At 41.2% G+C, this 26,010-nt stretch overlaps 1 protein-coding gene across 10 annotated transcripts in view; it reads right to left on the bottom strand.

Moving 5' to 3' along the window:
- Window positions 1-22,513: 22,513 nt before the first annotated feature.
- Window positions 22,514-26,010, bottom strand: part of UNC13B (unc-13 homolog B) — a 218,226-nt gene continuing 214,729 nt past the window's right edge. For 8 of the 10 annotated variants that reach the window (XM_078061428.1, XM_078061431.1, XM_078061430.1 and 5 more), the window contains 4 exons: window positions 25,760-25,816; window positions 24,615-24,707; window positions 24,273-24,432; window positions 22,514-24,107 (listed from right to left, as the gene is read on the bottom strand). In XM_078061428.1, the coding sequence (XP_077917554.1) occupies window positions 23,822-24,107; window positions 24,273-24,432; window positions 24,615-24,707; window positions 25,760-25,816 (596 nt within the window). In that variant the 3' untranslated portion in view covers window positions 22,514-23,821. The remainder of the gene's footprint in view (window positions 24,108-24,272; window positions 24,433-24,614; window positions 24,708-25,759; window positions 25,817-26,010) is intronic. The other 2 variants (XM_078061432.1, XM_078061433.1) reach the window with 1 other exon arrangement.

Below are 26,010 nucleotides of genomic sequence, written 5' to 3'. Positions count from 1 at the left end.
AATTATTAAGAATATTAGCTCTTCTGAAAAATACAAGTTATAAGATGTCCCTTCATCAAGACAAGTGCTATAAAGAATACAAACACTTTTCAGGTGATGTTTAAAATCAGCTCTGGGATCTGTACACCTCTTAGTTAAAATCAATCCAAAGACACATTAGCTTAGCTTAATTACCTTAGCTGCCCTACTTTATTAGATACAAATGTGGCAGCCATGAAGTGGGGAGGGTCTGTGACTCACAGAATCCAAAATCATAAGTTGTGAGGAATTTTCTGGGCCCCATATGTCAGTTCTCTGCTAGTGATCTGTGCTCTACTACTCTACTTCACAGCAGAAGGCAGAATATTCCTAATGCTACCAGGTCAACAAGCTGTGGGAGTTTAAGTCACTCCAGTATTAATTAGGCTCCCTGCTATGTCCCCAGGAAATGCTGGCTTTGAGACTAAACTGGGAACATCCCTGGATCACAGTGCCAAATGGAGTTGTCAAGTGGTTTTCTCATATCATAAGGGGTTTTATTGGGTCTAAGGAGAGTCACTGAACAACCAGGGTGAACTAAATTAAACTAAGCCCAACTAAAAATAATTACTTTCAGAATTGCCCTCCACTCCCACCAGGAATGTCTGTGCTGGGAGCCAACCTGGATCTTGGATAACCTCTCAGAGTTACTCTGATCCTGGAAATTACAGAATTTCACAACTAGAACGGGGACTGGGAGATCCTTAATCCATCCTCCCATCCAGAGCAGTCATTCCCTGTGTTTAGCAACCCTGGCTGCCTCACTTAAATACTTCAAGTACAGAAGAAATCACTCTCAAGATGGTCTCTACATTTTCAGACAGCTCTATTTATAAATTCCTTTATTCATTAAATTTCTCCTGAGTCCTATAAGCCCTGGAGGCAAGCAAGAGCCAAAAGAAAAGCCTGCGTAAGTTCCATCCTTATCTCTTCCCAGCTGGTGAGTACTGAGATAAACCCCAAGTTCTTGAGTGTGCTACTTAATATAGTACCATCCTCACCTTCCAGCATATGGTAACTGTGGTAACTGCACTGGGTATTCAGGGTCCTGAGGCCTAAAATCTGGCTGATCCACTTACTTACTGAATGAGCAGCAGCCAATAAAATGAATTATGAGCACTTTACTAGTTTCTCAGCATAGATCTAGGACATCTCAGCTTTGCTGCTTAAATGCACTCCACTCCAAGCTTATCCAACCTCAAACCATGTTAGGGATTTCAATTCTCCAATTTATCTTTCAGAGATTTCCAATATCATTACTGACATTCACTGTACATATTTTCATTCTAGTCCAACAATTCCAAATCACATGGTAGCCTGGTCAGTTGGGCCCACCCAGATAAATGCCATCTAAAGCAACAGTAACAGTTCTGACAAAAGATTGAGCAGGTGGGCAACTCCACCTAACAGAGAATCCTGACAATCCCTGAATTTCAATAACTACTGATGGGTCATGCTTAGTGGTCAGTTTTATAGTTGATCTCAAGAAGCTATGTTATGTTTGATAGGGAAGCTATAGGACCAAAAAAGGTATCTATAGAATTTGGGGACCAGATTTTAAACATACCTACCATACCCTTGAAAGGCAGTTAACAAGTATCAACATTAATAAATGTTTAACCCATCTATGGAAATATTCCTGAAGTAATCTGCTTAAAAGATGATAGGGGCACCTGGGTGGTTCAGTTGGTTGGATGTGTGACTCTTGATTTTGGCTCAGGTCATGATGTCAGGGCAGGTTGTACTCCGCACTGAGTGTGGAGTACCGAGCCTGCTTCGGATTCTCTCTCTCCCTCTTCCTCTGCCCCGCCCCCATAAATAAATAAATAAATAAGCAAGCTGGTAAGATTAAAGTACAGCCTAAATACATTTCAGCATGGAACTTAGGGTTCTTCTCTAGAAAGGAAGCCATGGAGTTAAAATAGAGCTAATCTAAGAGAAGCTCTACTCTTTTAAAACTAACATGTTGGTCACGAGAGAGCGAAGGAATGACAGTTTTTAGAAGAGAAAATACTGAAACATTTATCACTGTTTCAGCCATTGCCTAGGGAAAGTTTTCTCTCACTATAATGCCTATCAGAGTTATTTGGAAAGAAATATCATTGGACATTTATCTAATATCATGATTAAAACAGAAAAGAATATCAGAGTACCATATCTTAATGTAAATACCACATAAAAACATCCCGTTCTCTTTGCTGTGATTCTGGGATCTCTAATTTGCTCTCCTGAGTAGAGCTGGCCATGAGAAGATAATGCCCTGGATGTTATTAGATTTTCCATGTTAAACTGCCAACTTAGCTGTCTTGTTGATAAATTTTTCTTGCCAGAAAGAAAGGAGTGAATTGATCTCCTGAGACCGGATCACTCCTAAGACAAGCTGTACATTGAATTTCTGAATTTGTAAAGCTTGGATTGGTGATGACCACATCAAGATACAGATTTAAGAGGTCCAACCTTAGCAGTCTGTTGTCTCAGTCTTGCTCCCTTGCCTCTTTACAATATTTTGTCAAACTCAATGACTAGAGATTCATGAGATCTAAGATTTCAATCAAACCTGTTTGGACTACTCTGAGTCTTATCTGTACATGAGAAGGTTGGACAAGAAAATTTCCACTGCCCCTCCTTTCCAATCTTAGGACTACTCCATAGAAATAACAAGATTTTGGTAAGGTGCCCAGTCACAAAATAAATTTACAATGAAATAGCCTTTCTAGATACTTATAATAATCAGTTAGAAAAAATAATGGAAAAAGTACCACTTAAATAGCAACAAAATTTAAAATATCTATGAATAAAGCTAACAATAAAGGTATGGGTCTAGGGGCGCCTGGGTGGCTCAGTCGTTAAGTGTTTGCCTTCGGCTCAGGTCATGATCCCAGGGTCCTGGAATCGAGCCCCACATCAGGCTCCCTGCCTGGCGGGAAGCCTGCTTCTCCCTCTCCCACTCCCCCTGCTTGTGTTCCCTCTCTCGCTGTGTCTCTCTCTGTCAAATAAATAAAATCTTTAAAAAAAAAATAAATAAATGTATGGGTCTATATGAAAAGATACAAAATTTTACTGAGGGCCACAGAAGAAGACCTGAATTAATAGAGAAATTGAGAGAAATTGAGTCTCCTGGATAAGGAGACTCAATATTGCAAAAAATACAAATTATCCCCCAGATTAATCTATAAATCTAAAGCAATCACAGTCATTATCCAATAATTATCCAATAATTAAAAATGTATCTGTAAAGAGACCATTCATTCACTACCTCTTCGAAATAGGATTTCCTAGAGGAGGTGGAAATTCATGAGTCCTTTGAATAAAGGGAAACATCTGTATACTTTTTGAGGTCAAAACCCATAACTTACATTGTTTAATACATCATCAAGCCTAGCATATATATGTGGTACTGCAGACCTGGCATTCTCAGATTCAATATTTGTATAACTTTCATGAGCAACCTTGAAAGCTCACAAGACCTTGAAAATCCCCAGAGTGATTTTACTGAAGCATAAATCTCAATTGGATGCTCTGTGTGGTGTGCAGTACTCATTAAGGTAGTGGGTGAACCTAGCCAACTGCTTAGGATTTTCATCTCAAAGATTTTTTTTTTTGTCTACTTGCTATCGTTTACATAGTAATTTTAAGAGCCAGAGGTTACCTACATTTTCAGTTACATTTTATTTAAACTATTTTTATTCAATCATATTGTATTCTATGGGAGGAATTATACATATATATATATATATATATATTTTAATAAATGACAAGATTCTGCTAGAATCTTGAAATCTCTCTCTCTTTTTTTTTAAGATTTTATTTATTTATTTGATAAGAGACAGAGAGACAGCGAGAGAGGGAACACAAGCAGGGGGAGTGGGAGAGGGAGAAGCAGGCTTCCCAGTAAGCAGGGAGCCTGATGTGGGACTCAATCCCAGGACCCTGGGACCACGACCCGAGCCGAAGGCAGACGCTTAACAACTGAGCCACCCAGGCGCCCTGTGAGGAATTATATATTAAAATGATATTTCACAAACTTGTGATACCTGACAATCTCCTTAATGGACACACATGCACACACACATGGTAGTTTGTTGGTCATATGGCTCTGAAGAAACAGCAAGAGTGTGACAAGTTCAAAGTGGGGAGAAAAGTAGCTAGGGATAAATGTTCAGATCGGAAGAGATGAAAGGAGATGCAGAACCTTGTTGAAGTTTAAATGAAATGAATAAAGTTATAAGAGAGGTTCTTAAATTCATTTAACAGATCAAGTATTATACTAAGAGCTAGGGAATATAGAAAAGATTCAGACAATATCCCTATCGCTGCTGTGAAGAAATTCACTGTCCAGTAGGGGAGACATATGAGTAAACAATTGCTCTATAGTGTAGTGGATAGTATGATAGAGGTAAGGACAGGATGTCATGGAAGTGCAAAAGAGGAATATCTAAACCAAATTGTGGGGGTCAGTTAAAGTTTCTTGGAGCAGATCCTGTGCTGAGTCTTAAAGCATTAATATAAGTTAGCTTAATGAATATGGGAGACAGAATTTTCCAGGTAGGGCTGAGGAACAAGATATGAAAGGTAATGGAATGGAGGACATTGCAGAATACCATTAAATACTTTAAAAGTTAACATAATGAAACTTACGTTTTAAAGATACATCAGTGTGCAGTGTATTCTGACTGATGGCCAGAAAATGAGTTGAGATACTATTATTTTAATCCAGAGGAAAAATAATAAGTAGGTGAATTAAGGCAATGGCAATGGGGAGGATGTGAAAGGGTTACATTTGACAATTATATGAGGTAAAATTCAACAAAGTGGAATTTATCTTGTTGAATTCACTGAAGTCCAGGATCTGGACTTCAATTTTTAGGCTCAGAAACTTGGTTTTGGCTCTTTACTGAGATAGAACCTACAATTCAAACTAACATTAAAAAGGGGTCAGAGGCTGATGTAAAACCAGAATGGTAAATGATTCTTTTCAATGAAATAGATTAACTGTCATAGTGATGATAATACTTGCTTTGGCATGAAGTTCATTTTCTCCTTGTAGAAAGATACACATAAGAAACGAGTCATAATCGGAAAGAAAGTTGCTTGATGAACTTGGAATTTGAGGTAGGGAAATTAAATTGCATGTTTCAAAGGTTTAATAGCATCAGGCCACAGATGGGAGATAGGAATGTTCAAGCTGGTTGGCTACATTCTCTCCCCTGGACAGTAAGGCACAAGCTGAGTACGCCTCTCGCTGTCCTATTTCTATGTTTCCACTGCTAACCAACAGTGCTTCAGTGAATGTTCTTTAGATAAATATCTTTAATCAAGTCTTAATTTGTCCAGTTTTCCTTTTTAAGATGATTTTTGATAACTTTGCCTTGATATATGTTAATGTTAAAATTTAATTCTCAGTCATAAGTATAACTTCCCTTATTTCCAAGTTCTTAGAGATGGTGGTGGAGTAACAACTGACCTCTCAGTCACTATTTACTTCCTACAAACTCCAGGTGAAAGATGAAAGACAATGAGATAGAGAAATGGGTAGGATCCAAACAAAATGTGGTTTACAAAGAGAAGGCTCTTAAAGGTGCCTGGCTGGCTCAATAGATACAGCATGCAACTCTTGATCTCAGGGTTGTGAGTTAAGCCCCATGTAGGCTGTAGAGATTACTTAAAACAAAACAAAACAAAATCCCAAAACAACAACAACAACAACAATTAAAGAAAAGGTTCTTAAGGGCAATTAACCATATCATAGGCTGAATACATAAAATTCATCATTTAATCAAATCCTGACATTTTACCACTAAGCCATCTGAAGAGATTGTCTTTGGTACAGTCATTTGGCCAGAATCCTTGTCAGAATATACTTTATTTATATTAATACATCTATCATTTATTTAATACCCACAATGTTCCAGTCCCAGAAACTATGGGGAAAGTGGAAATTACCAACACACAATCCCTATCCTTAAAGAGCTCACTATTTAGAAGGGAAGACAGACACATAAAAAAGTAATTACACAACAGCGGGATAATAGAAGTAGCTTCAATTGGAGCACAGAGAAAACAGTAATCACTTCTGTTTGGGGAAAGGCAGGATGGGGACAGTAAAGTTATGTCACAAAAGACATAATGCCTGTGTGCTAACTTGTTATCACCAAAGTTAAACTTGGCAACTGGCTTATTGGAAAGACCTAACTGAATGGATACCTCCAACATAGCAGAAGGATTTAAAACACAACTTCTAACACTGGTCATAAAACACCTCAAATTGTTCTAGCTTTTTCTAAAATAATGAAGAGATCCTAAAAATTAAATCTATTAAAGTTCACTTTTTAGTTTATTAAAAACAATAGAAACAACAATAGCAGTCTTATAGTCATTTTAAGGAAAGGGTACTGTAATATCAAAATCATAGTTATGGGATATCACGGCTGCAAAAATGATGGGAATCCCTGACACCTTATTTTCTTCATTTTCTAATTTAATCTTTAGTCTATTAAATGTTCACTTAGTACCTACTATGTGCATTTTGCAATATATATCATGTTGTACATCTTAAACTTACACAATATATGTCAATTATATCCCCTCAAAGCTGGGGACAAAAAAAAAAAAAAAACAACCAAAAAACCTTACCACGTACATGTTACAGTGAGATACGAAAATGAAGACTGTGAATAGGGAAAGGAATTAGCTCTAATGGTACAAATAAATATAATGCAAATGGTAATTGCCTTAAGGGAACTTGGAGGAAGGGATAGTAAACAAAGTACCAAAATGGTTTGGAGGGAAGATAGTTATTCTAGTCAGAGAAATCAAGAAAAGTTTAATGGGGAAAATGATATTTGATCTGTGTTTTACAACAGCAGTGAAAGTCTTGGTGAAGAATAGATCCAAATATTTTTTCCCGATAATCAAATAACCTTTTTAAACAAAGATAGGTGTGTAAAGGAAAAACTTCAGCTTTCCTTCCTAGGTAGGGAAAACCCAGTCTTCCCTACTGTCTCTCCTTTGAGTCTCCTTTACTACTCACACAGAACACTTCACTTCTGACACTTTTGGTCACCAAATGTATGAGACAGCAGTGGGGGGGGGGCGGGGAGGGGTGTCCTTACAATAAGCAAGTCTCTGACAACACCAGCTGGGTATCCTATAATTTAAGTCAGTTCTGACACTATCTACCCAGAGATAGCATCAGATCTCAAGGTAAAGGTACAGCCTTATGAGAATCCCCCACTCCCCAATTTCAGATATTAATTGTAAGCTCAAGCTATTACCTGTGCTTCTGACCAACCAGCTGTAGATCAGAGGTTCCAATGACCCTCTTCTCAAGTTCAATTAATTTTCTAGAGCAGCTCACTCAGGGAAATATTTATCAGTTTATTAAAGGCTATGATAGAGGATACAGATGAATAGCCAGATGAAGAGATACATAGGGCGAGGTCTGAGAGGGTGCGAGTGCAGGAGCATCCGCTGCAGTGGAGTTGGGTTGCAAAACCAACTCCTCATGTGAATGTATTTGATAGCCTGAAAGCTCTCTGAACCCCGCACGGAATTTTATGGAGGCTTCCTCACATAGGCATGATCAATTATTAACTCCGTTTCCAGTCCCTCTCCACTCTCTGGAGGATGGGGGAGTGGTGTGGAGCTGAAATTCATGTAGGCCTTACAGAAAAGACGAGACTGAGCAAAAACTTGAAGTGGACAAGGGAGTTAGCCAAAGGCTTATCTGGAGGAAGAGTGTTGGCAATCAGAAGGAATAATGAGAACAAAGACTGTTTAAGGAAAAGCAGGAAAGCCAGGGTAGCTGCAGCAGCGAGGTGAGGAGCAGAGTGGTAGGAGAGATCAGGCAAGGTGGGGGCAGAATATTCACAATCTAAAAGGCCATTGCGAGGACCTCGACTTTTTTTTTAACTGAAGTATAATTAACATACAGTGTTGTATTAGTTTCAGGTGTACAATATAATGATTCAACAATTCTATACATTACTCAGTGTTCATTATATAAGTGTACTCTTGATTCCCTTAATCTGTTTCACCCATCACCCCACCCACCTCCCCTCTGGCAGCCACCAGTTTGTTCTCTGTATTTAAGAGTCCTGGGGGTTTTGTTGTTGTTGTTGTTTGGTAAGGACCTTGGCTTTTACTCTGAGTGAAAATGGGAGCCACTGTATATCATTGAGGAACATGCCCTGTTTTGCCATTTATTCAGGCCATCTTTTTTTCCATCAGTAGTCTTAAAGTTTTCTTCATATAGGTTTTTGTGCATTTCTTTTTATGCTTAGTCTTAGATATTTTAAGGTTTTGTTTCTAATATGAATGGAAGGGAGGAGGGAAGAGGTAAGGAAAGAATCTCAAGCAGACACCTCGAGCTGCTCGAACCCACAACCCTGAGGATCGTGACCTGAGCCAAAACTAAGAGTCTGACGCTCAACTGACTAAGCCACCCAGGTGCCCCTGCTCTATTCTCTTAACATCTCCCTCCCCGTACACTGGTGGCTTAAAAAGTTCTTAAAGTACTATAGTCTCAGGGTGTCTTTCCAAGTTTTTTGTCCCAAACCTGCTCCATTGCATCCATTAGGATGGCTACTATTAAAAAAATAATAAGTATTGTCAAAGATGTGGAGAAATTAGAACTCTTGTGCACTATTGCTGGGAATGTAAAATGGTGTGGCTGTTATGAAAAACAGTATGGTGAGTCCTCAAAAAATTAAAAATAGAATTACCATACAATCTAGCAATTTCACCTCTAGGGACACACCCAAAAGAATCGAAAGCAGGGACTTGAAGAGGTATTTGTACACTCATGTTCATGGCAGCACTATTCATAATAGTCAAGGAACAGAAGCAACCCAAATGTCCAAAAACATATGAATGGACAAAATGTGGTATATATACATACACTGTAATATTCAATCTTAAAAAGGATATTATGACACATGCTACAACACAGATGAACACTGAGAACATTATGTTGAGTGAAATACGCCAGTCACAGAAAAAACATACTATGAGATTCCACTTACATGAGGCACCTGTAGTAGTCAAATTCATAGAGACAAAAAGAAAAATGGTAATTGCCAAGAACCAGGGGTTGGAGGAATGGGAGTTAATGCTTAACGGGTACAGAGTTTCAGTTTAATAAGACAAAAAGAGTTCTGAGATGAATGGTGGTAATGGTTGCCCAGCAGTGTGAATGGACTTAATGCCACTGAGCTGTACACTTAAAAATGGTTAAGATGGGGGTGCCTGGGTGGTTCAGTCGTTAGGCATCTGCCTTTGGCTCAGGTCATGATCCCAGGGTCCTGGGATCGAGGCCTGCATGGGGCTCCCTGCTCCGTGGGAAGCATGCTTCTCCCTCTCCCACTCCCCCTGCTTGTGTTCCCTCTCTCGCTATGTCTCTCTGTCAAAAAATAAATTAAAAATCTTAAAAAAAAATGGTTAAGATGGTAATATTATAGGGGTGCCTGGGTGGCTCAGTTGGTTGAGCATCTGCCTTTGGCTCAGGTCATGATCCTGGGCTCTCTGCTCAGCAGGGAGCCTGCTTCTCGCTCTCCCTCTGCCTGCCGCTTCCCCTACTTGTACGCTCTCTCTGTCAAATAAATAAAATCTTTTTTTTTTAAGATTTTATTTATTTATTTGAGATAGAGAGAGTGAGAGAGAGTGCACGAGAGGGGGTAGGGTCAGAGGGAGAAGCAGACTCCCCACTGAGCAGGGAGTCCGATGCGGGACTCGATCCCGGACTCCACGATCATGACCTGAGCCGAAGGCAGTTGCTTAACCAACTGAGCCACCCAGGCGCCCTAAATAAAATCTTAATTAAAAAAAAAAGATGGTAATATTATTTGTGTTTTACCAATTCAATTTTTTTTAAAAATTAAAAACAAATTTTAAACCTGGTCCATCAATATTTTTGTGTTTCTTGTTGCCTCTTTTATTCTGTGAGGCCCAGTTTTGTCCTCTACCTAGTGCTTTGAACTCAACCTTCCTCACTGACCTTTGTCTCCAATGTTACCTTTGTCTGGGTTTGGAACTCCTTGAGTCCCTCAACATTCATCTTTGCCTGGATTATGGTTCGTTCCCCTTTTCTTGGAGCTCTTATCAGCCTTTTTTTTTTTTTTAAATCCAATCTTGCTCCTAAGACCCCCCCGTTTGGGCCAATCTCACTTCTTCTTCTTTTTTTTTTTTTAATTAAAGATTTTATTTATTTATTTGAGAGAGAGAGAATGAGAGAGAGCACATGAGAGGGGGGAGGGTCAGAGGGAGAAGCAGACTCCCTGCCGAGCAGGGAGCCCGATGTGGGACTCGATCCAGGGACTCCAGGATCATGACCTGAGCCGAAGGCAGTTGCTTAACCAACTGAGCCACCCAGGCGCCCGGGCCAATCTCACTTCTAAAGAAAGATCTGAGAAATAAAGCACACAATCGTAGAATACAGACTATCTGTACTCCAGGTATAACTATGAACTTAATGCTGTTTAATATAAATTAAGAAATCACATTTATGCAGAATTGCTTGAATGATATACTGTTTAGCCACTGCCTGGAAAGGGTTTGTTTGCTTGTTTTTGTTTTCTTTTTTTTTTAAGTTTATTTTTTTAGTAATCTCTACACCCAACTCACAACCCCAAGATCAAGAGTCATACGCTCTACTGACTGAGCCAGCCAGGCATCTGCTTTTGTTTTCTAAGCCAAGGCTCAAAAGAGGAGCTTCAGAAACTTTGTGAACCTCCTGAAATTGTCTGTAAAAACCTGTATGATTTTATATATATTCTAAAACTTGTTATTCCTTTGATTGAAACAGATCATCAAAGCCTTACCTCAACTGAAATGTTCTGCCCCAAGCTCAGAACGGGTTTCACTGAACAATGCTTTGACACTATATCAACAACCTACATTGAAGGACATTAAAAAGAAACAGTCTCAGCTCTAAAAATCTGTTCAGGGAACTACCATAAAAACAAAGAGAACAAGACAAAGATGGGCACAGGATCTGCCTGGATATCTCAAGATCTTAACCAGATAATATGTCTGTAAATGCAGAAATACGCTGATGCTATCATGAGACAAGAAGAGATTATGAACAAGGCCAAGGAGAATGAAATTCCCTATGTAAGAACTGAGTCAAATGTAATGGCAGCACTAAAGGTTCTTCCTTCATAAACACAAGCATAGGATTTGGAGAGCTACCAATGCAGATAATAATGGCAATTTTCAGATAAATGTATGTAAGATTTTACATATGCATTGAGTGTACCTAAGTTAAAGAAAGGTTCAAACTACAAAAGATGTCATGTGAGATTTTTAACAATTCTCCCTTCCCAATTTCAGGATAATTCTCTTTTATGTAACTTGCACATTCCTTGATTTAGCTAAAATCCATCCACCCATTCTTCAAAGCTCAGCTTTAAAAAATATATATATATAGGGGCGCCTGGGTGGCTCAGTCGGTTAGGCGTCTGCCTTCAGCTCAGGTCATGATCCCAGGGTCCTGGGATCGAGCCCCGCATCGGGCTCCCTGCTCAGCGGGGAGTCTGCTTCTCCCTCTCCCTCTGCCTGCCGTTCTGCCTACTTGTGCTCGCTCTCTCTGTGTCAAATAAATAAATAAAATCTTAAAAAAAAAAAAAAAATATATATATATATATATATTTTTTTTTTAAGGCTCCACACCCAGTGAGGGGCTCGAACTCACGACCCAGTAATTAAGAGTCTCATACTTTACTGACGGAGCCAGCTAGGTACCCTGTCAGCTTCTAAAATTATGACAACAAATGTAGTTCAAATAGAATTGCTTTTTTTTTTTTTTAAAGATTTTATTTATTTATTTGACAGAGAGATAGAGAGAGAGCCCAAGTAGGCAGAGAAGCAGGCAGATGGAGAGGGAGAAGCAGGCTCCCCGCAGAGCAGGGAGCCCGATGCGGGACTCGATCCCAGGACCGAAGGCAGCCGCTTAACCGACTGAGCCACCCAGGCGCCCAAAATAGAATTGCTTTTGTTTCACTAAACCGAAAACCACCCTCTCTCTTCCTCAAACACACACACTCATAGCTCTTTTACTATTTTAAAAATTTTTCAAAAGCATATCCACAAAGAACTATGACAAAAAGTTTTCCTTTTGTTGGAGGGAACCCTCTCAAATAGTCAACAGTCATTTGGTTGGAATTATGTGGAGAGTTTAGTTCCAGACATTGGTGGCAAGTCTAAGCTTTCTCCAAAATAGCCACAACAGAAACTGACTGATATTAATGAGGCAAACTGTGATACTAAGGATGCAAATTGTATGGTCTGGGATTGGAGAAATGAGTTATTAATTTAGATCTCTATAGAAAGGGAAACAAATTCAACAATACCCTTTTGATCATCTTAAGCTCCCATGGAAAAAGGATGTTGAGTGTTCAAATCATGGTTCATCTTACTATAATATCAATAATTACAATTACATCAATGAGCCCAGTGAAAGTTTCTGTTGGACTACTCCTATTTCCCTTTGAACGTACACAGATGAGAAACATTCACTCACCTTTACTTTTTGCTAAAGATACACCATGGTTTTCACAGCAGACCTTTGGCTTTCTGTTTAAACACCTTCAAAATTAAATCACTTATCTGTCTGCCTTAAGGCTTTAGGTAGAACATTCCTCTCACTGCCCTCTAAACAAACAGTCAGGGGTGCCTGGGTGGCTCAGTCGTTAAGCGTCCCAGGGTCCTGGGATCAAGCCCTACATTGGGCTCCCTGCTCAGCGGGGAGCCTGCTTCTCCCTCTCCTACTCCTCCTGCTTGTGTTCCCTTTCTAGGCTTTCTCTCTGTGTCAAATAAATAAATAAAATCTTTAAAAATTTTAATTTAATTTAAAAAAATTTAAAAATTAAAAAAACCCACTTAAACATTACTCTCTATGTGAATTAATGTGAACTAGTATCCTCAGTGGCTATAGCCAAAGAATTTCTACAATAACCTCAAGTTCAATTTTGTAATTTTTTTTCCTCCCACCTTTGCAGCAAAAATAGTCTCAAAGCCAAATCAGAGGGAAGTCAAGTCTGTGTCCTCCCCTAAGAAGTTTCTTAGAGATCCAAAATTGTAAGAAGCTTCTTAGTGGGATTTAGTTCAATCCTTTAATGAGTGCTCTGAGAGCACAGCAACCAATTTCCTGGCTTTGTGGGTAGAACATGGTACAGTAGAGTAGTAAGTAAGATGTTGAACTTGAGAACCTCAGCAGATATAAGATGAACACTTACCTGAAATAAAACGTTTTATGTATTTCATTTCAGAGAAACACCACCTAAGGATAAAACAAAAACTGCTTATCAGTCCAGACCCTGCTGACATAATACTTACTATTTATCAAAATTTACTGTGTGCTGGAAACTTTACTGTGTGCTTTACAAAGATCATCTTGTTTAATTTTCACGAAAACCTGGGCCTAGAAAGAGGGTTTTATTCTTTCCTACAGATGAAAAACATGGGCCTAAGATTAAGTGACTTGCTCAGAGTCATACAGAGAGCAGTTGAGTCACAGTGGTAGAGATCTGAAACCCTACTTGCCTGACTGCTCTTGACCACAATTCTTATCATCTCTCTTGCAGACTTGGCCACAGATGAAAAGATGACTGTCAGGTGCATTTCTAGGGCAGTAACTAAGAACTGTGGTCAAGGGGCGCCTGGGTGGTTCAGTCGTTAGGCGTCTGCCTTCGGCTTGGGTCATGACCCCGGGGTCCTGGGATCGAGCCGAAGGGGGGCCTGCTTCTCCCCCTCCCACTCTCCCTGCTTGTGTTCCCTCTCTCGCTGTGTCTCTCTCTGTCAAATAAACAAAATCTTTAAAAAAAAAAAAAGAACTGTGGTCAAATACCATGGAATAGAATTTAAAGTCTTAAATGCCCACATGCTTCTCTTTGGTAGATCTGGCACTGAGCTCAGGAGAAAATCCACTATTCCACTATGTCCCCACATTTCAGCATCCCTTATTTCTTTACTTTACACTGAGATCGTCTTAGAGCAATCATTCCCAAAAGCATGGTCCATGAACCAATTGTTTCAAAAACATGAAAAGTTGTTTGTGGAAAATACAGACAACCTGGCCCCCACTCAGGATGTACTGACTCAGAATCTCTGGGAGGGGTGGCAACAAGAAACCCAGGAGGTCTTTTTGCCTATTAAATTTTAGACTATTCATTGCCTTGCAGCAAAAGAGCGAGCGTAATGCGTAATCAGCAGGAGGTAAATTGAAAGCCAGCCTCCAATAATCAGTCTGACACTGGGTCAGATTGGTGTTAAGAAAAAGGACAGAGATCTTGTGAGAAGGCATAGGGTCCTAACATTGTTTTGGAGCTGGAAGAGATCTTGAAAATGGTCTATTCCAATGTTTTTCTAACAGTGTTCTATGAAGCCTTAGGAGTTCTAAAATGGGATATGAGAAAAAAGGATTGGCGGAGCTTAAAGTCCTAAAAAAATGACTGCAGAAGCTTCACTGGTAACCTGGAATTTTGTGTAAGATTGTATCTGAATAATGGTTTTGCTGATTTAAACAAACAAATAAAACAAACCTTGGCTGCAAAAGAGAAGAAAAAATTCTCAAGGCCTAGCATGCATCCCAAACCAATTAAATCAAACTTATGCTAGTTAGTTCCAGGCATCAGCATTTTTCAGTACCAGGTGATTTCAATGTATAACCAAGGGTGGGAACCACCATACCAATTTGCTCTGTGCTTCTCATTTGAGATAAAAGAAAATTAAGGCCCAACGAATTTAAAGGGGATCAGGATTAAAACCAGCATCTCAACTTCTAGCCCACTATACTATCTTCTCTCCACAATCCAGAATGAACTAATTATTCCTCTAAAATAGAGAGCATATAAATCAAGATTATTATGTAACCTCATATTTACAGAGTTCTCTGGACTTTTAAAGAGTACTTTATATATATTCTTTTTAGATTCTTATAAGATACTGGGAAGTAAGCAGGATAAAACTCTGTCTCAGAATGAGGGAAACAGAGGTCAATTAAGTTAACTCAAAGTGGCTTAGAAGTAGAGCCAGAATTAAAACTCTTTATCTTCTAACTTCTGGATTAAGTAAATCTAATTTGGCAAGTGTTTGCGTGCCTAGTGTGTGTTAGTTAAAACATGGTCAAAGATAAGACATCATCCATGCCTTCAATTAGTGTACAATCCTCTTAGAAAAACAGAAATAACTAAAATACTGTGCTGTCTGGCTTATTCCTTGAACTAGCAGAAGCTGAAAACACTCCCTGATTGGCCTTGATAACAAAGTCCAATTCTCTTCAAATTCAGTCTGTGGCTTCTACTTTTTTTCTGACTACGGCAACTAATGTTAGGGAACACAAGGGACTTGTACATAGCTATTGCATCTCTAGGCAAGGCCACGTAGCTGAAAAATGTCTTGATAGGGGTAGAGAAGAGAGAAGAAGGGTGCAATTTCAGTGAGGTTCATTTCATAATCTCTGAAGCCAAGGCTATGACTCAGAAGACTGGGAGATTCCAAAACAAAGGGCTGGATGGATAAGACAGAGTATTCACATAAATAATTATTTCCTTTTCCATGGCATTTTAATAACTTGACAGTTTGCAATTTATGTTGAAGATAAGTACTACACACCAAAGAAGAAAATAACATGTAGGGAATAGTATTTGTATCAGTAATTCAGAGTGGTGGAGAAGGTCACAAATAGACAAGAATGTTCAACTTTTTTCACGAGGAACTTATCAGACATTGCAAAATGTTGCCATCCATATCTTACCAAATAAAAGTTAATGAAAGAACCAGGAAACCAGGTTTTATTTATGAACTGAAACAAGTTGGCCAGGAATGGTCTATCTCAGTTGTTCTCAAACTTTAACTTACATCAGAATCACCTGAAAGGCTGGGTCCCATGAATTTCTGATTCAGCAGGTCTGTGGTAGGACCCAACAAATATTTCTTACAAATTCAGGTGATGCTGATGCTGTTGGTTCAGATCCCATACTTTGAGAACTACTGATTTATCATAAAGTCCACAATATACTAGATACACACAGGCGTGCACACATGCTTGTTGCAAATTATGACAGCTTAGTCAATTCTCTATTATTGACTTTGTAAATGATACTCTCCCCACCAACCTAATGGCCAAAAATAAGACTAAATCAGGAAGAAGTTATGGCTAGTCACTTAATTAGACCATCTATTCAAGAGCACAAATGAATGAGTTTATGAAATGAATGTTTGGGTATTTGACAAAGGCAACCTGTGAGGTGTATCTAACAACTAGGAAATGACATTGCCCTTTAAAAGCCTTTACTTATCTTGAAGCAGACATGAATTTTATTTCTTGTATTTAAAACAACACCCTTTGGACCTCTCTATACCTTAAATGTTACCCAAGGTCCCATCCTCATTCTTTTCTCACTACTCACTTTCCCTGAGTTTTCTTAACCACTTCCCCCCCCATCCCCTCACCGGCTTCATTTACTATAAGCATCATTGATTAGTAACTTTGTTCAGGTTAAGAAATTCCTTTGAGAATCTGATTAATGCTCTTTCTTCATAAAAATAAACATACACACTGGGGCACCTGGTGGCTCAGTCGGTTAAGCATCTGCCTTCGGCTCAGGTCATGATCTCAAGGTCCTGGGACTTGAGTCCTGCTCAGTGGGGAGTCTGCTTCTCCCTCTGCCCCTCCCCCCCCAACTTGTGTGCTCTCTCTCTCAAATAAAAAAATCTTTAAAAAAACACAACATACACACCTATATACATTTTACATCCAATTCAAGACTGGGATTTTCACTCAGGTTCATAGGCCGCAGGTTAAGAGCTCCCTATCTATATGCTAATGATTCAAAAATCTATATCCTTCAGTCTGAATTTTTATTTTGAGCTTCAGTATTACATATCCAAATAGCTACTTAACATCTGTTTTTGGATGTCACACAAATGTCAAAATCTACAGGTACTGAGGAATGACTGACTGCTTAATATGGATGGGGTTTCCTTTTGGGGTGATGAAAAAGGTCTGGAATAAGTATTAGAGACAGTTGTACAACATTGTGAATAGACTTAATGCCACTGAATTGTGATTATATTTTTATATGGTTAAAGTAGTAAATTTCACATAATGTGTATTTTACCACAATTAAAAAAATCTACATTTACAAAACTGAAAGAATCTCTATTCCACATCTCTCACACACCCAAAATCTGTGCTTTCTCTTGTATTTCCTGTCTTTGAACATCAGTTACTAGTCTTACCATTCATCTAGTGGCCCAAGCCAGAAACCTAAGAGCCGTCTTTGACAATGCTTTCTTTCACTCTCCCATTTGTAATTAATTATTAAATTCTGTACATTTTCCCTCATTAATAAAGAGTTAACTTGGAATAGTCATCTACTTCCTCTATCCCCAAAGCTTCTACCTAAGTTCAGGCCACCATCATTAACCTCAGAGTCTCCAGTTTTGTACCTTCCCACCCTCCATAGAATCCTCACAATCACCCTGGGACAAAAGCATTACTATCCCCATTTCACAGCTAAGGAGACTAAGCCTTAAAGTAGATTTTGAATTTATGAACTTAGGTAAAACTTTCTTGGTAAGAGTCCAGAGTGGTGACTTTTCCTTGCCTAGATCCCTTGTACGCTGGTTATTCTGTGTGCTGTGCCTCCTCCCACCCAACTCCCTCTGCCCTATTCGGGGAAGCTGACCTCTATGAACTGCATCACCCAAACTACCTTACCCCTAGGCTTCTGTTTGGATTTTGCCAATGGAAAGCATTAGCTGGAGACCTGAGAGCAGGAAGAGAGAGAGAAAGGTAAGAGCATCTATTTCTTTACTTCATTTCTGCTTATAGCAACTGCTTAGCCCTTATGGCCATAGCTCCTGTCAGGCAGTCCTTCTTCCAGATTGTAGCCGTAAGTGGGCTCTGGTAACAACACTCCTTCCTCTTTCCCCTCAGGCCTAGGAGTCCTACTAACTTGCCACTGTTGATGTATTTCAACATTCCTTTCTAATTCCTGCGAATACTGATCATATTTCTGTAAACAACCCTTTGGTTAAACTCTCTTCAGTTAAACCCTTTTGAATGCACCAGCTGTTTTTCTGCAAGGATTCTGATAAACTAGGAAAACAAACAAACAAAAAAAATGGCATGTTGTTGCAGTTCCATTCATTAAATTTCTAATATCTATAATAGACTCTCCTTCCTTCCCTCAGATCCAAAGTTTTCCATCCTTCTGGGACTCCCTGGTCTTCCAAGAAGCCTCTCTAAATACTCTGTTACCTACAGAAAAACACTGTTGTTACCACTACTGTGCTGTATCTAGTGTGACGTTAGTACTCTATTGTCCTACAGTTCTATGATCATTCAGTTTCATTAGTCTGATCATCCCTGCAGGACAATAAGCTTTTAGCAGTAGGGAACTTCAGCAATTAGAATCTCTAATGACAAACGTATTTTAGAAGGAGCCTTAGTGGTTACCTTGTCTAACTTCCTTATCTTATAGATGCGGAGGTTTAGTTTTACACAGCTATAGAATAGTGGCAAACCTAAACCCATCATCTAGATTCTTCATATTGCTTCACCATGCTGTGATACTGCACTGGGTACTTAGTGGGCACTTAATATGCTAATGACTCACTCTTAAATTTATTCAGTTTTTGTTTTGTTCAATGCTAGGCCTTGTGCCTAGGTAGCTATCTGGCATATAGGATGTGCCCAGCAAAGATTTGCTCATTCTGAAGCTGTGATGCAAGGCTAATTCCTTAGAAGTTAATCAGAACTCAGAGGATCATTTATAATAATAGTCCTTATAACCTAGAGAAAGTGTATAGTTTTCAAAGTGCTTTCACATTTAAATGAGCCCATTTGCTCCCTCTGAGGTAGACATGGGAGGAATTATTAGTCTATTTTAACAGATGCAGGAAACTGAGCCTCTGAGAAGTTAAAAAGCAAGGTCCCTTTATTAGTACGTAGTAGAGCTGATACCAGTATTCATGTTTTTTGACTTCTACTTCAATACCATTTTCATTATTCCATGTGGCTTCTTCAGCTTTGCTGTTCTGCTTCTATAGCAGTTTCATTTAGGGAGTGAGTCCGAATATTCACAATGAATAGGTAGATCATACACTTGTGTTCAAAGAAGTGATTTTGCTCCTTTAAAAATCCACTATTGGGGCACCTGGGTGGTTGGTTAAGCAAAGAATTCTTGGTTTCTGCTCAGATTGTGATCTCAGGGTCATGAGATTGAGCCCCATGTCGGGCTCTGCTCTCAGCGCGGAGTCTGCTTGAGATTCTCTCTCCTTCTGCCCCTCCCGCTCGTGTTCTCTAAGATAAATCTTTTTTAAAAAATCCATTATTAAAGGTACTTCTATTCTACTTCTGATTAGATATAGCCTGCAGATTATCACTTTTTTTAAAGATTTTCTTTATTTGGGGCACCTGGGGGGCTCAGTCGTTGGGCGTCTGCCTTCAGCTCAGGTCATGATCCCAGGGTCCTGGGATCGAGCCCCGCATCGGGCTCTCTGCTCTGCGGGAAGCCTGCTTCTCCCTCTCCCACTCCCCCTGCTTGCATTCCCTCTCTCGCTGTCTAACAAATAAATAAAATATTTTTTAAAAAAGATTTTATTTACTTATTTGGTACACAGAGAGAGAATGAGAGAGAGGACAAGCAGGGGGAGCGGCAGGCAGAAAGAGAGGGAGAAGCAGGCTTCCTGCTGAGCAGGGAGCCCGATGTGGGGCTCGATCCCAGGACCGTGAGATCATGATCTAAGCTGAAGGCAGACACTTAACCAACTGAGTCACCCAGGCACCCCAGATTATCACCATTCTTGATTATTATGAGGCCTGTTATTTTCCTGAGGGAGGAAGGAAGGTTACCATCCGTGTGTTTTGGAACAAGGGAGACAGCACCTTTGAGACATCACTTCCTATACAGACCAGAGCCAGGCCCTTACAAAACTAGGTCTTCAAAGAGAAACAAGTAACCTCTTGTCCTTGGCCTGACCTCACCAGAGAGGGGCTGGGCAAAACTGGCTTTCTTCAAGAACAAATGTACAAGAGAGCTACCTATAAGTATTTTGATTGAATTCTCTTACCAAAAAAGACTTTGGTACAGATTTCACCCTGGGTTTTAGCTATTAGGATGATTTCTGATCCTAATCAGAACACTGCAGAAACCAAAAAAATCTAAACATATTAGCCATCTCCTTTGGATTTCACTTTCCATTAAAAGCTCAAAGTGTTGGCTCAAAAAATGACCCCAACCAAAGTCCTACATAAGCGGCACAAACTCAAATGCCTACCAGATGCCAGGCAAATAAAGCAAAGCCCACTGTAAGTAAACAAGGAGTAATGGAGTCTGTAATGAGCTATCGTAAATTAACAATTGCTTCTCAGTTCCAACCACCAGTTGCTTTGTGGGAATGTGAGTTAAAAGTTAACAGATCTTCCTTTAAAAAAAAAACAACAAAAAACTGGAAATCTGCATTTTTTAAATGTGAAATCTGGTTTTAAATAGCTACTAATTCAAACTTGCAAGGCTGTTGCAAGCCATGGATACCCAGTCAGAGTTTGATTTTTCTTTATGGAGGTCTCCTGTGCCATATCAGAGAATGATAGCTAATGTGCCACTTTCAAATCAAATGTGGTGGAAGACTTATGCTTTTTCTCGGTGAATCTGGATATTGCTGGAGAAGTGGAAAAACTCCGTGAGTTAATATAATGTGCCTTAGCTAGAGGTTTGGGGTTATCTGTTTCAGAAGGTAACTGGATAAATGTGTCCCGCTTTGGGAAGTATTTAGTGGGGAATAAATATCCCCTTTGCTAGGTATTTGGGCAAATAGATCTTCTCTGAAGTGTCTGGGAAACCCTTATGTATACTTCAAGTATGGGGAGGGGGCAATAACCTCGGGGAGTATCGGGAGAACTGTTTACAAGAAAGTATGAGGATAGACAGGTATTAGTGGGAAGTACACAGAGCTGTACGAATGTCAGGTAGTACGGGGTTAGTCTCTTCAGTGTTGGGAGAAGATGGCAATAACCTCTCCTCCGGCGCCACCTTCGGGCGCTTCTTGCTCACCATTGCCGTGCAGCCGTCAACTCCACCGTTCTCCATCTTAACGCTTTCTGCGCAGGCGCCCTAGAGCCCCAGGTTTGGGCCTAGAGCAGAGCCCCGCCTCTGACCACGCCCCTCCCCACAAGCCCACCTCCAACCACACCTCTCTCCTCAGGAGCCCGCCAACCGCCCCACCCTGCCTTGGTTTCCCGAAGGGGTCCTGCAGCTGTTGGCCTGGCTCTAAGTACCTGAGCGCCCTCTGTGCCGGCTGCTGGGGAACACAGATGAAATACTCAGACCCAGCCTTTCGGTGGATCACAGACTTTTGAGGAAGACAAACAAGTAAATTATAACTATGTAAAGTGCTGCTGTGAAGGGGTTCAGGTTGGTTGGGTCCTAAAGGCTGCCACGAAGTATCAGAACCTTGAAGGCCATGAAAAAGACTGCAGGCCATTCCAGCAAGGGGGAACAGAATGTGCCAAGGCACAGAAGGGTAGGAGTGCACAGTGTGTGTATGGGGTTGTAACTTCAGGGAAGTGCTTTAGAATAGCTACAGGATGGTAGGGGGATGTCTGCACTGTCTTGGAGGGTCTTAGAATTTCAGCCCGAAGGCTACGATAGATAACCACTGAATAGTTTTAACAGGAGAGAGACTTACCAGAGTATGTGAGGAAGGGAGGGGCAGAACGGAGGCAGGTGATTATCACAGTAATACAGACAAGAGGAACTAAAAGCCACTATTCCACTTGTGGTACTGGGAACTGAGGTAAGACAATGGATTCAACAAATAAGTTTAAGGCAGAAATGATAGAGGGCAAATGGCTTGGGGAAGAAGGAGGAAATTTAAAAATGACTAGGGGACTTAATTGTAAAGATTTATTTAGCAAGCAAATGGAAATGAGGAACTGGAAAGCTGGAGTTAATCCCCTGTCTTGTGCTCCCACTCAGCTCCCACCCCACAAGGGCTAAGAAACTAGGTAAGCACTTTCTTGTGACAGCTTCTCCGATTCCCGTTCCAAGAGCCTCACTTTTACCTTGTTTCTTCCAATATAGGAGGAGACTTTTTACTCCAGCTTTCCTTCCTTGAATTTTCCCAAATGAAAGGCCAATTTCTACTCCTAGGACTACTCCTCTGTCCTGTACATGACAGCCTCAGCCTTCTACCAATCCCCAGAGTCACACCCTTACTAGCACATGACATCTGGACTTTCTGCAGGAAGCTGATACCTTGGGTCCCATGACTCTGTTAACTGGATTGGTAGTCTCAGGTCAAGGCCAAGATGCTAACCCATTACCTGCTTTACCGCATGGTGCTTATCCAGAGCTGCTTTAGGTTCCATCACTTGTTGGGGGGACAAGGCAGCGGAGCGCCAGGTACAAAATTTACCGTTATACAGGATTATACAGGATAGTCATTTCTACAGCTTTCCACACCTTAACAGAATTACCAGACCCCAAAGGCTGCTATAAGATAATTTATTACAGACTAGCCAAAAATGTCCCGTAACAATGGCACATACAATAATTAACAACAGCAAAGATGCTTAGTTTCTTATTACATGTAATGGCCAGTACAGCTGTGGATAACACAGAGTCCTCAGGAGGTCCAGGAGGCTGCTACCAAGGATATCCAAGAACCATGTCACATCTCTGATCAAGGGCCTGAGAAGTCCATACAATCTCCTAAAAGAGTTTGTCTCGGACTTCCCAAGGAATGTTGATGCCCCCTCCATCCAGCCTGTACAGAGGGACCATAGTCCAAGCTCCTTCTGTAGGGTTGAATATCTGTGAGGGGAACAGCAGCTGACCTAGATGAAGGGGAGTGAGGCCAAAGACTAGATTCTTTCCACAAAGGAGAGGACAACCAGAAGGCAGTAGCCATAGGTGAGGAGGACTCCTTCTAGACTGGTTTCTACAATTTTTGGCTTTGTTCAGAGCCTACCCAAGAAGAAAATACAGCCCTCTCTTCTGGATCCTTCAACTAGCCTCAGGTGCATACACAAAGGAATAGCCTCTCATGTCCTGAAATATCATTGCTCCCCTTCCTACAGGAATGAGGGAGGGAGACTCCTGAGCAGGTGGCCTCTGGTGCTTGCGTTCCAAAGAATATTCTGCTCAGGGCTCTGAAGTATCATGTGAACCTCATTCTACTCATGACATATAATTTGGGGGAAAAGATTAGCACAGCTCATTTCTAGAAGGCATCTTGTTCAGTCTCAAAGCCTTGTTTTCATGGAGCCACACAAAACCAGTGGATCCTGCTCAAGGGAGAGTCTAAATTCTATTCTGTATGTTCCTGCCCTGGCCATACTCCAATACAGACTATAGGGCTCAGCAACACCTGGAGGCTCAACTGACTATTTAGCTAACCAGGTACATGCTCCAAGCTCTCTAAACTTGTTCTTCTAATGGTTGATATGTACGGGTCTAGCTGGATAAGATGTGGCATGGAGAGGGGTGGAGATGGGGTGTGGGGTGAAGGAGTGTCTACCAAGAATGGCTGACACTCTCATAAATGTCTGTCCCTCCCTTTATGGAAAACCTCCTTATGCAGTAACCCCCACAGCCCAGCTCCTAGCACCACAGACCTGCTGGTCAGGGATTCATGACCCTTTCTGTGAAAAGCCATATTCTTATCACCCCAAATTTTTCCTTTAATTTCCTTAAACTGAAGGAGTCAGCCTCTCAACAAGCTGGCTACATAGTAACTCTCACTGGCTATGACTTGTGGAACTGATGCCATCTGGTTGGCACAGGAACCCAGGTGCTCAGCTCCCCTCTTCTATGGAACGAGACTCCGATTTGAGCTTCACAAACTCTCGAGCCACTTCGTCATTGCTTCTCTGAGATAGAATCCGGAGAATAGTCATGCCTGTCTCATCCATGTGGATCTTCCGGCCCAAGGGGCACCAGCAAGCACAGCTGCCTTTGGCTGCCACATCCCTCAGAGGCATCACAGCCAGCCCCAGAACACGATCCTCACGGGCAAAGCAGTAATCCTTCACACATATTTGCAATTCATAGGCTTCTGGTCCCTCTTCATTTCCCAGGAGGCTGTGAGCACAAGGTGGGTGAAAGGGAGGAGGCCAGAGCTGAAAGAGTCTTCAACTGAATTCACCCCAGCCACCATCCAACCCATCCCTCCTTTCCCCTCTCAAGTCTTACGCCCCTGCTCACCCCCATCCCAGAGTCCTGCAGGTTCCCTACCCCATAACTCACAAGTGAAATGTCTCATTGTACTTGGGAGCCCAGTTGTTGCTCTTTGATTTTGTTGTGAACTTCCTCTTCTTGTCACTTTGGTGTGGGCCAATCATGGTCACTTCCACAAAGGGCCGGAACATACCCGCTGTCTGCCATTTGAGGTCATTGGCAGCTACCACTGCCCAAACAAAGGAAGCCTGTGAGGGATCCCACCAAGTGTTCCCAGTTTTTAAGCCCCCAGGTGGCATTCCCCTTGGAGGAGGGCTAAGTAGGAGGACTGAGATAAAGCAGCCCCTGCCTTCAACTGATGAGGCCACTGCATAAGAAAAGGTCTGAGACCTGTAAGTCTGTGCCACTCACCTTTCACTGTGACCTTGTGCTCCCCAGTTCCAGGATGTGTAAACAAGTCCACCTGAATAGAGACTTCTCCCACAGGATCATCCACACCAGACCCTGAAAGACAGATGGACAGTTGATCCCTCACTGAAGAACTCTTAAGACTTCAGGCCTAATTATCCCAGGTAAAACTGAGGAGTTAGGAGGCCACCACCTCACACCCTAAAGCCTGAAGCAATCACCCAAAGTAGCCATGGGGAAGTAAGCAATGGGAGAAGGGAAAGCAAGGGGATAAAGAATGAAGCTATGTATTAAAATACATTAGGCTGACAACATCTCAGGTGAAATGTTCCAAAAATGCACCAGGAATCTCTCAGGTTCCCCAAACCTCTCTTATCTCCTAGGCTGAAGAATTTTTCATTGAAAGACATTAGAGAGGACAGTACTGCCACCTTGTATCTTTGTCTGGGAATTATGTCCACCCCATGGTGTCTCAATGGAACAATGTGGGTCCCTTCTAGCCAAAGGTAATACTCTCTACTCTCCCACTTATCCTCAGATTCCAGGAGGCCCCTGGTTGGGAGGCTGCCCTGCTCAGACTTTGTCCTATTCACACCTGGACCCCTCTACCAGCGACTTCCCAGTCCCAATCTCTGGCCAGTTTTTTTGTTTTTGTTTTTTAAGATTTTATTTATTTATTTGACAGAGAGAGACACAGTGTGAGAGGGAACACAAGCAGGGGGAGTGGGAGAGGGAGAAGCAGGCCTCCTGTGGAGCAGGGAACCCGATGCAGGGCTTGATCCCAGGACCCTGGGATCACGACCCGAGCCGAAGGCAGACGCCTAACCACTGAGCCATCCAGGCACCCCTCTCTGGCCAATTTGTAGGCTCCCTTCAGCAGAGGTCTAACTATTTTGGGAAAATACCAGTACCCTGCACCCCAGGTAAAACTCTGTCCTCAAGCGGAGGGGTGGGGGAATCCTGAGGATAGAACTACTGTCAACCCCATCTCAGACTGTATGAATACATTGCTCATCTCTGAGACTTGGGATAAAGCTTCTGGACTTTGACACATAGCTCCCCTACCGCCAGCCTAAGCAGCTCATTCTAGTTCATAGGGAACAGTGTTAGCTTATGTTAGATTCACGTGTGCAAGGTATACAACATACCCTTTTCCGGCCGAATGTCCTCATTAGCTGTAAACCTAATACCTTTCCCATCATGCACTGAGTGAGAACAGGCAAGTCAAGAAGTAGTAGCAGCAGCAGGACAGAGAAAGAAGAATCAGTTAGAGGTCTAAGGAATTAACAGCCATTCAGAGCAACTCTACACATATTTTTTTTTTTTTTAAAGATTTTATTTATTTATTTGAGAGAGAGAGAACGAGAGAGAGGGGGGAGGGTCAGAGGGAGAAACAGAC

This window comes from Halichoerus grypus, chromosome 14, assembly GCF_964656455.1.
Source record: "Halichoerus grypus chromosome 14, mHalGry1.hap1.1, whole genome shotgun sequence".
Taxonomy (NCBI): Eukaryota; Metazoa; Chordata; class Mammalia; order Carnivora; family Phocidae; genus Halichoerus; species Halichoerus grypus.
The sequence above is the reverse complement of the archived record's forward strand: the minus strand, read 5'-3'. Positions and strand labels throughout refer to the sequence as shown.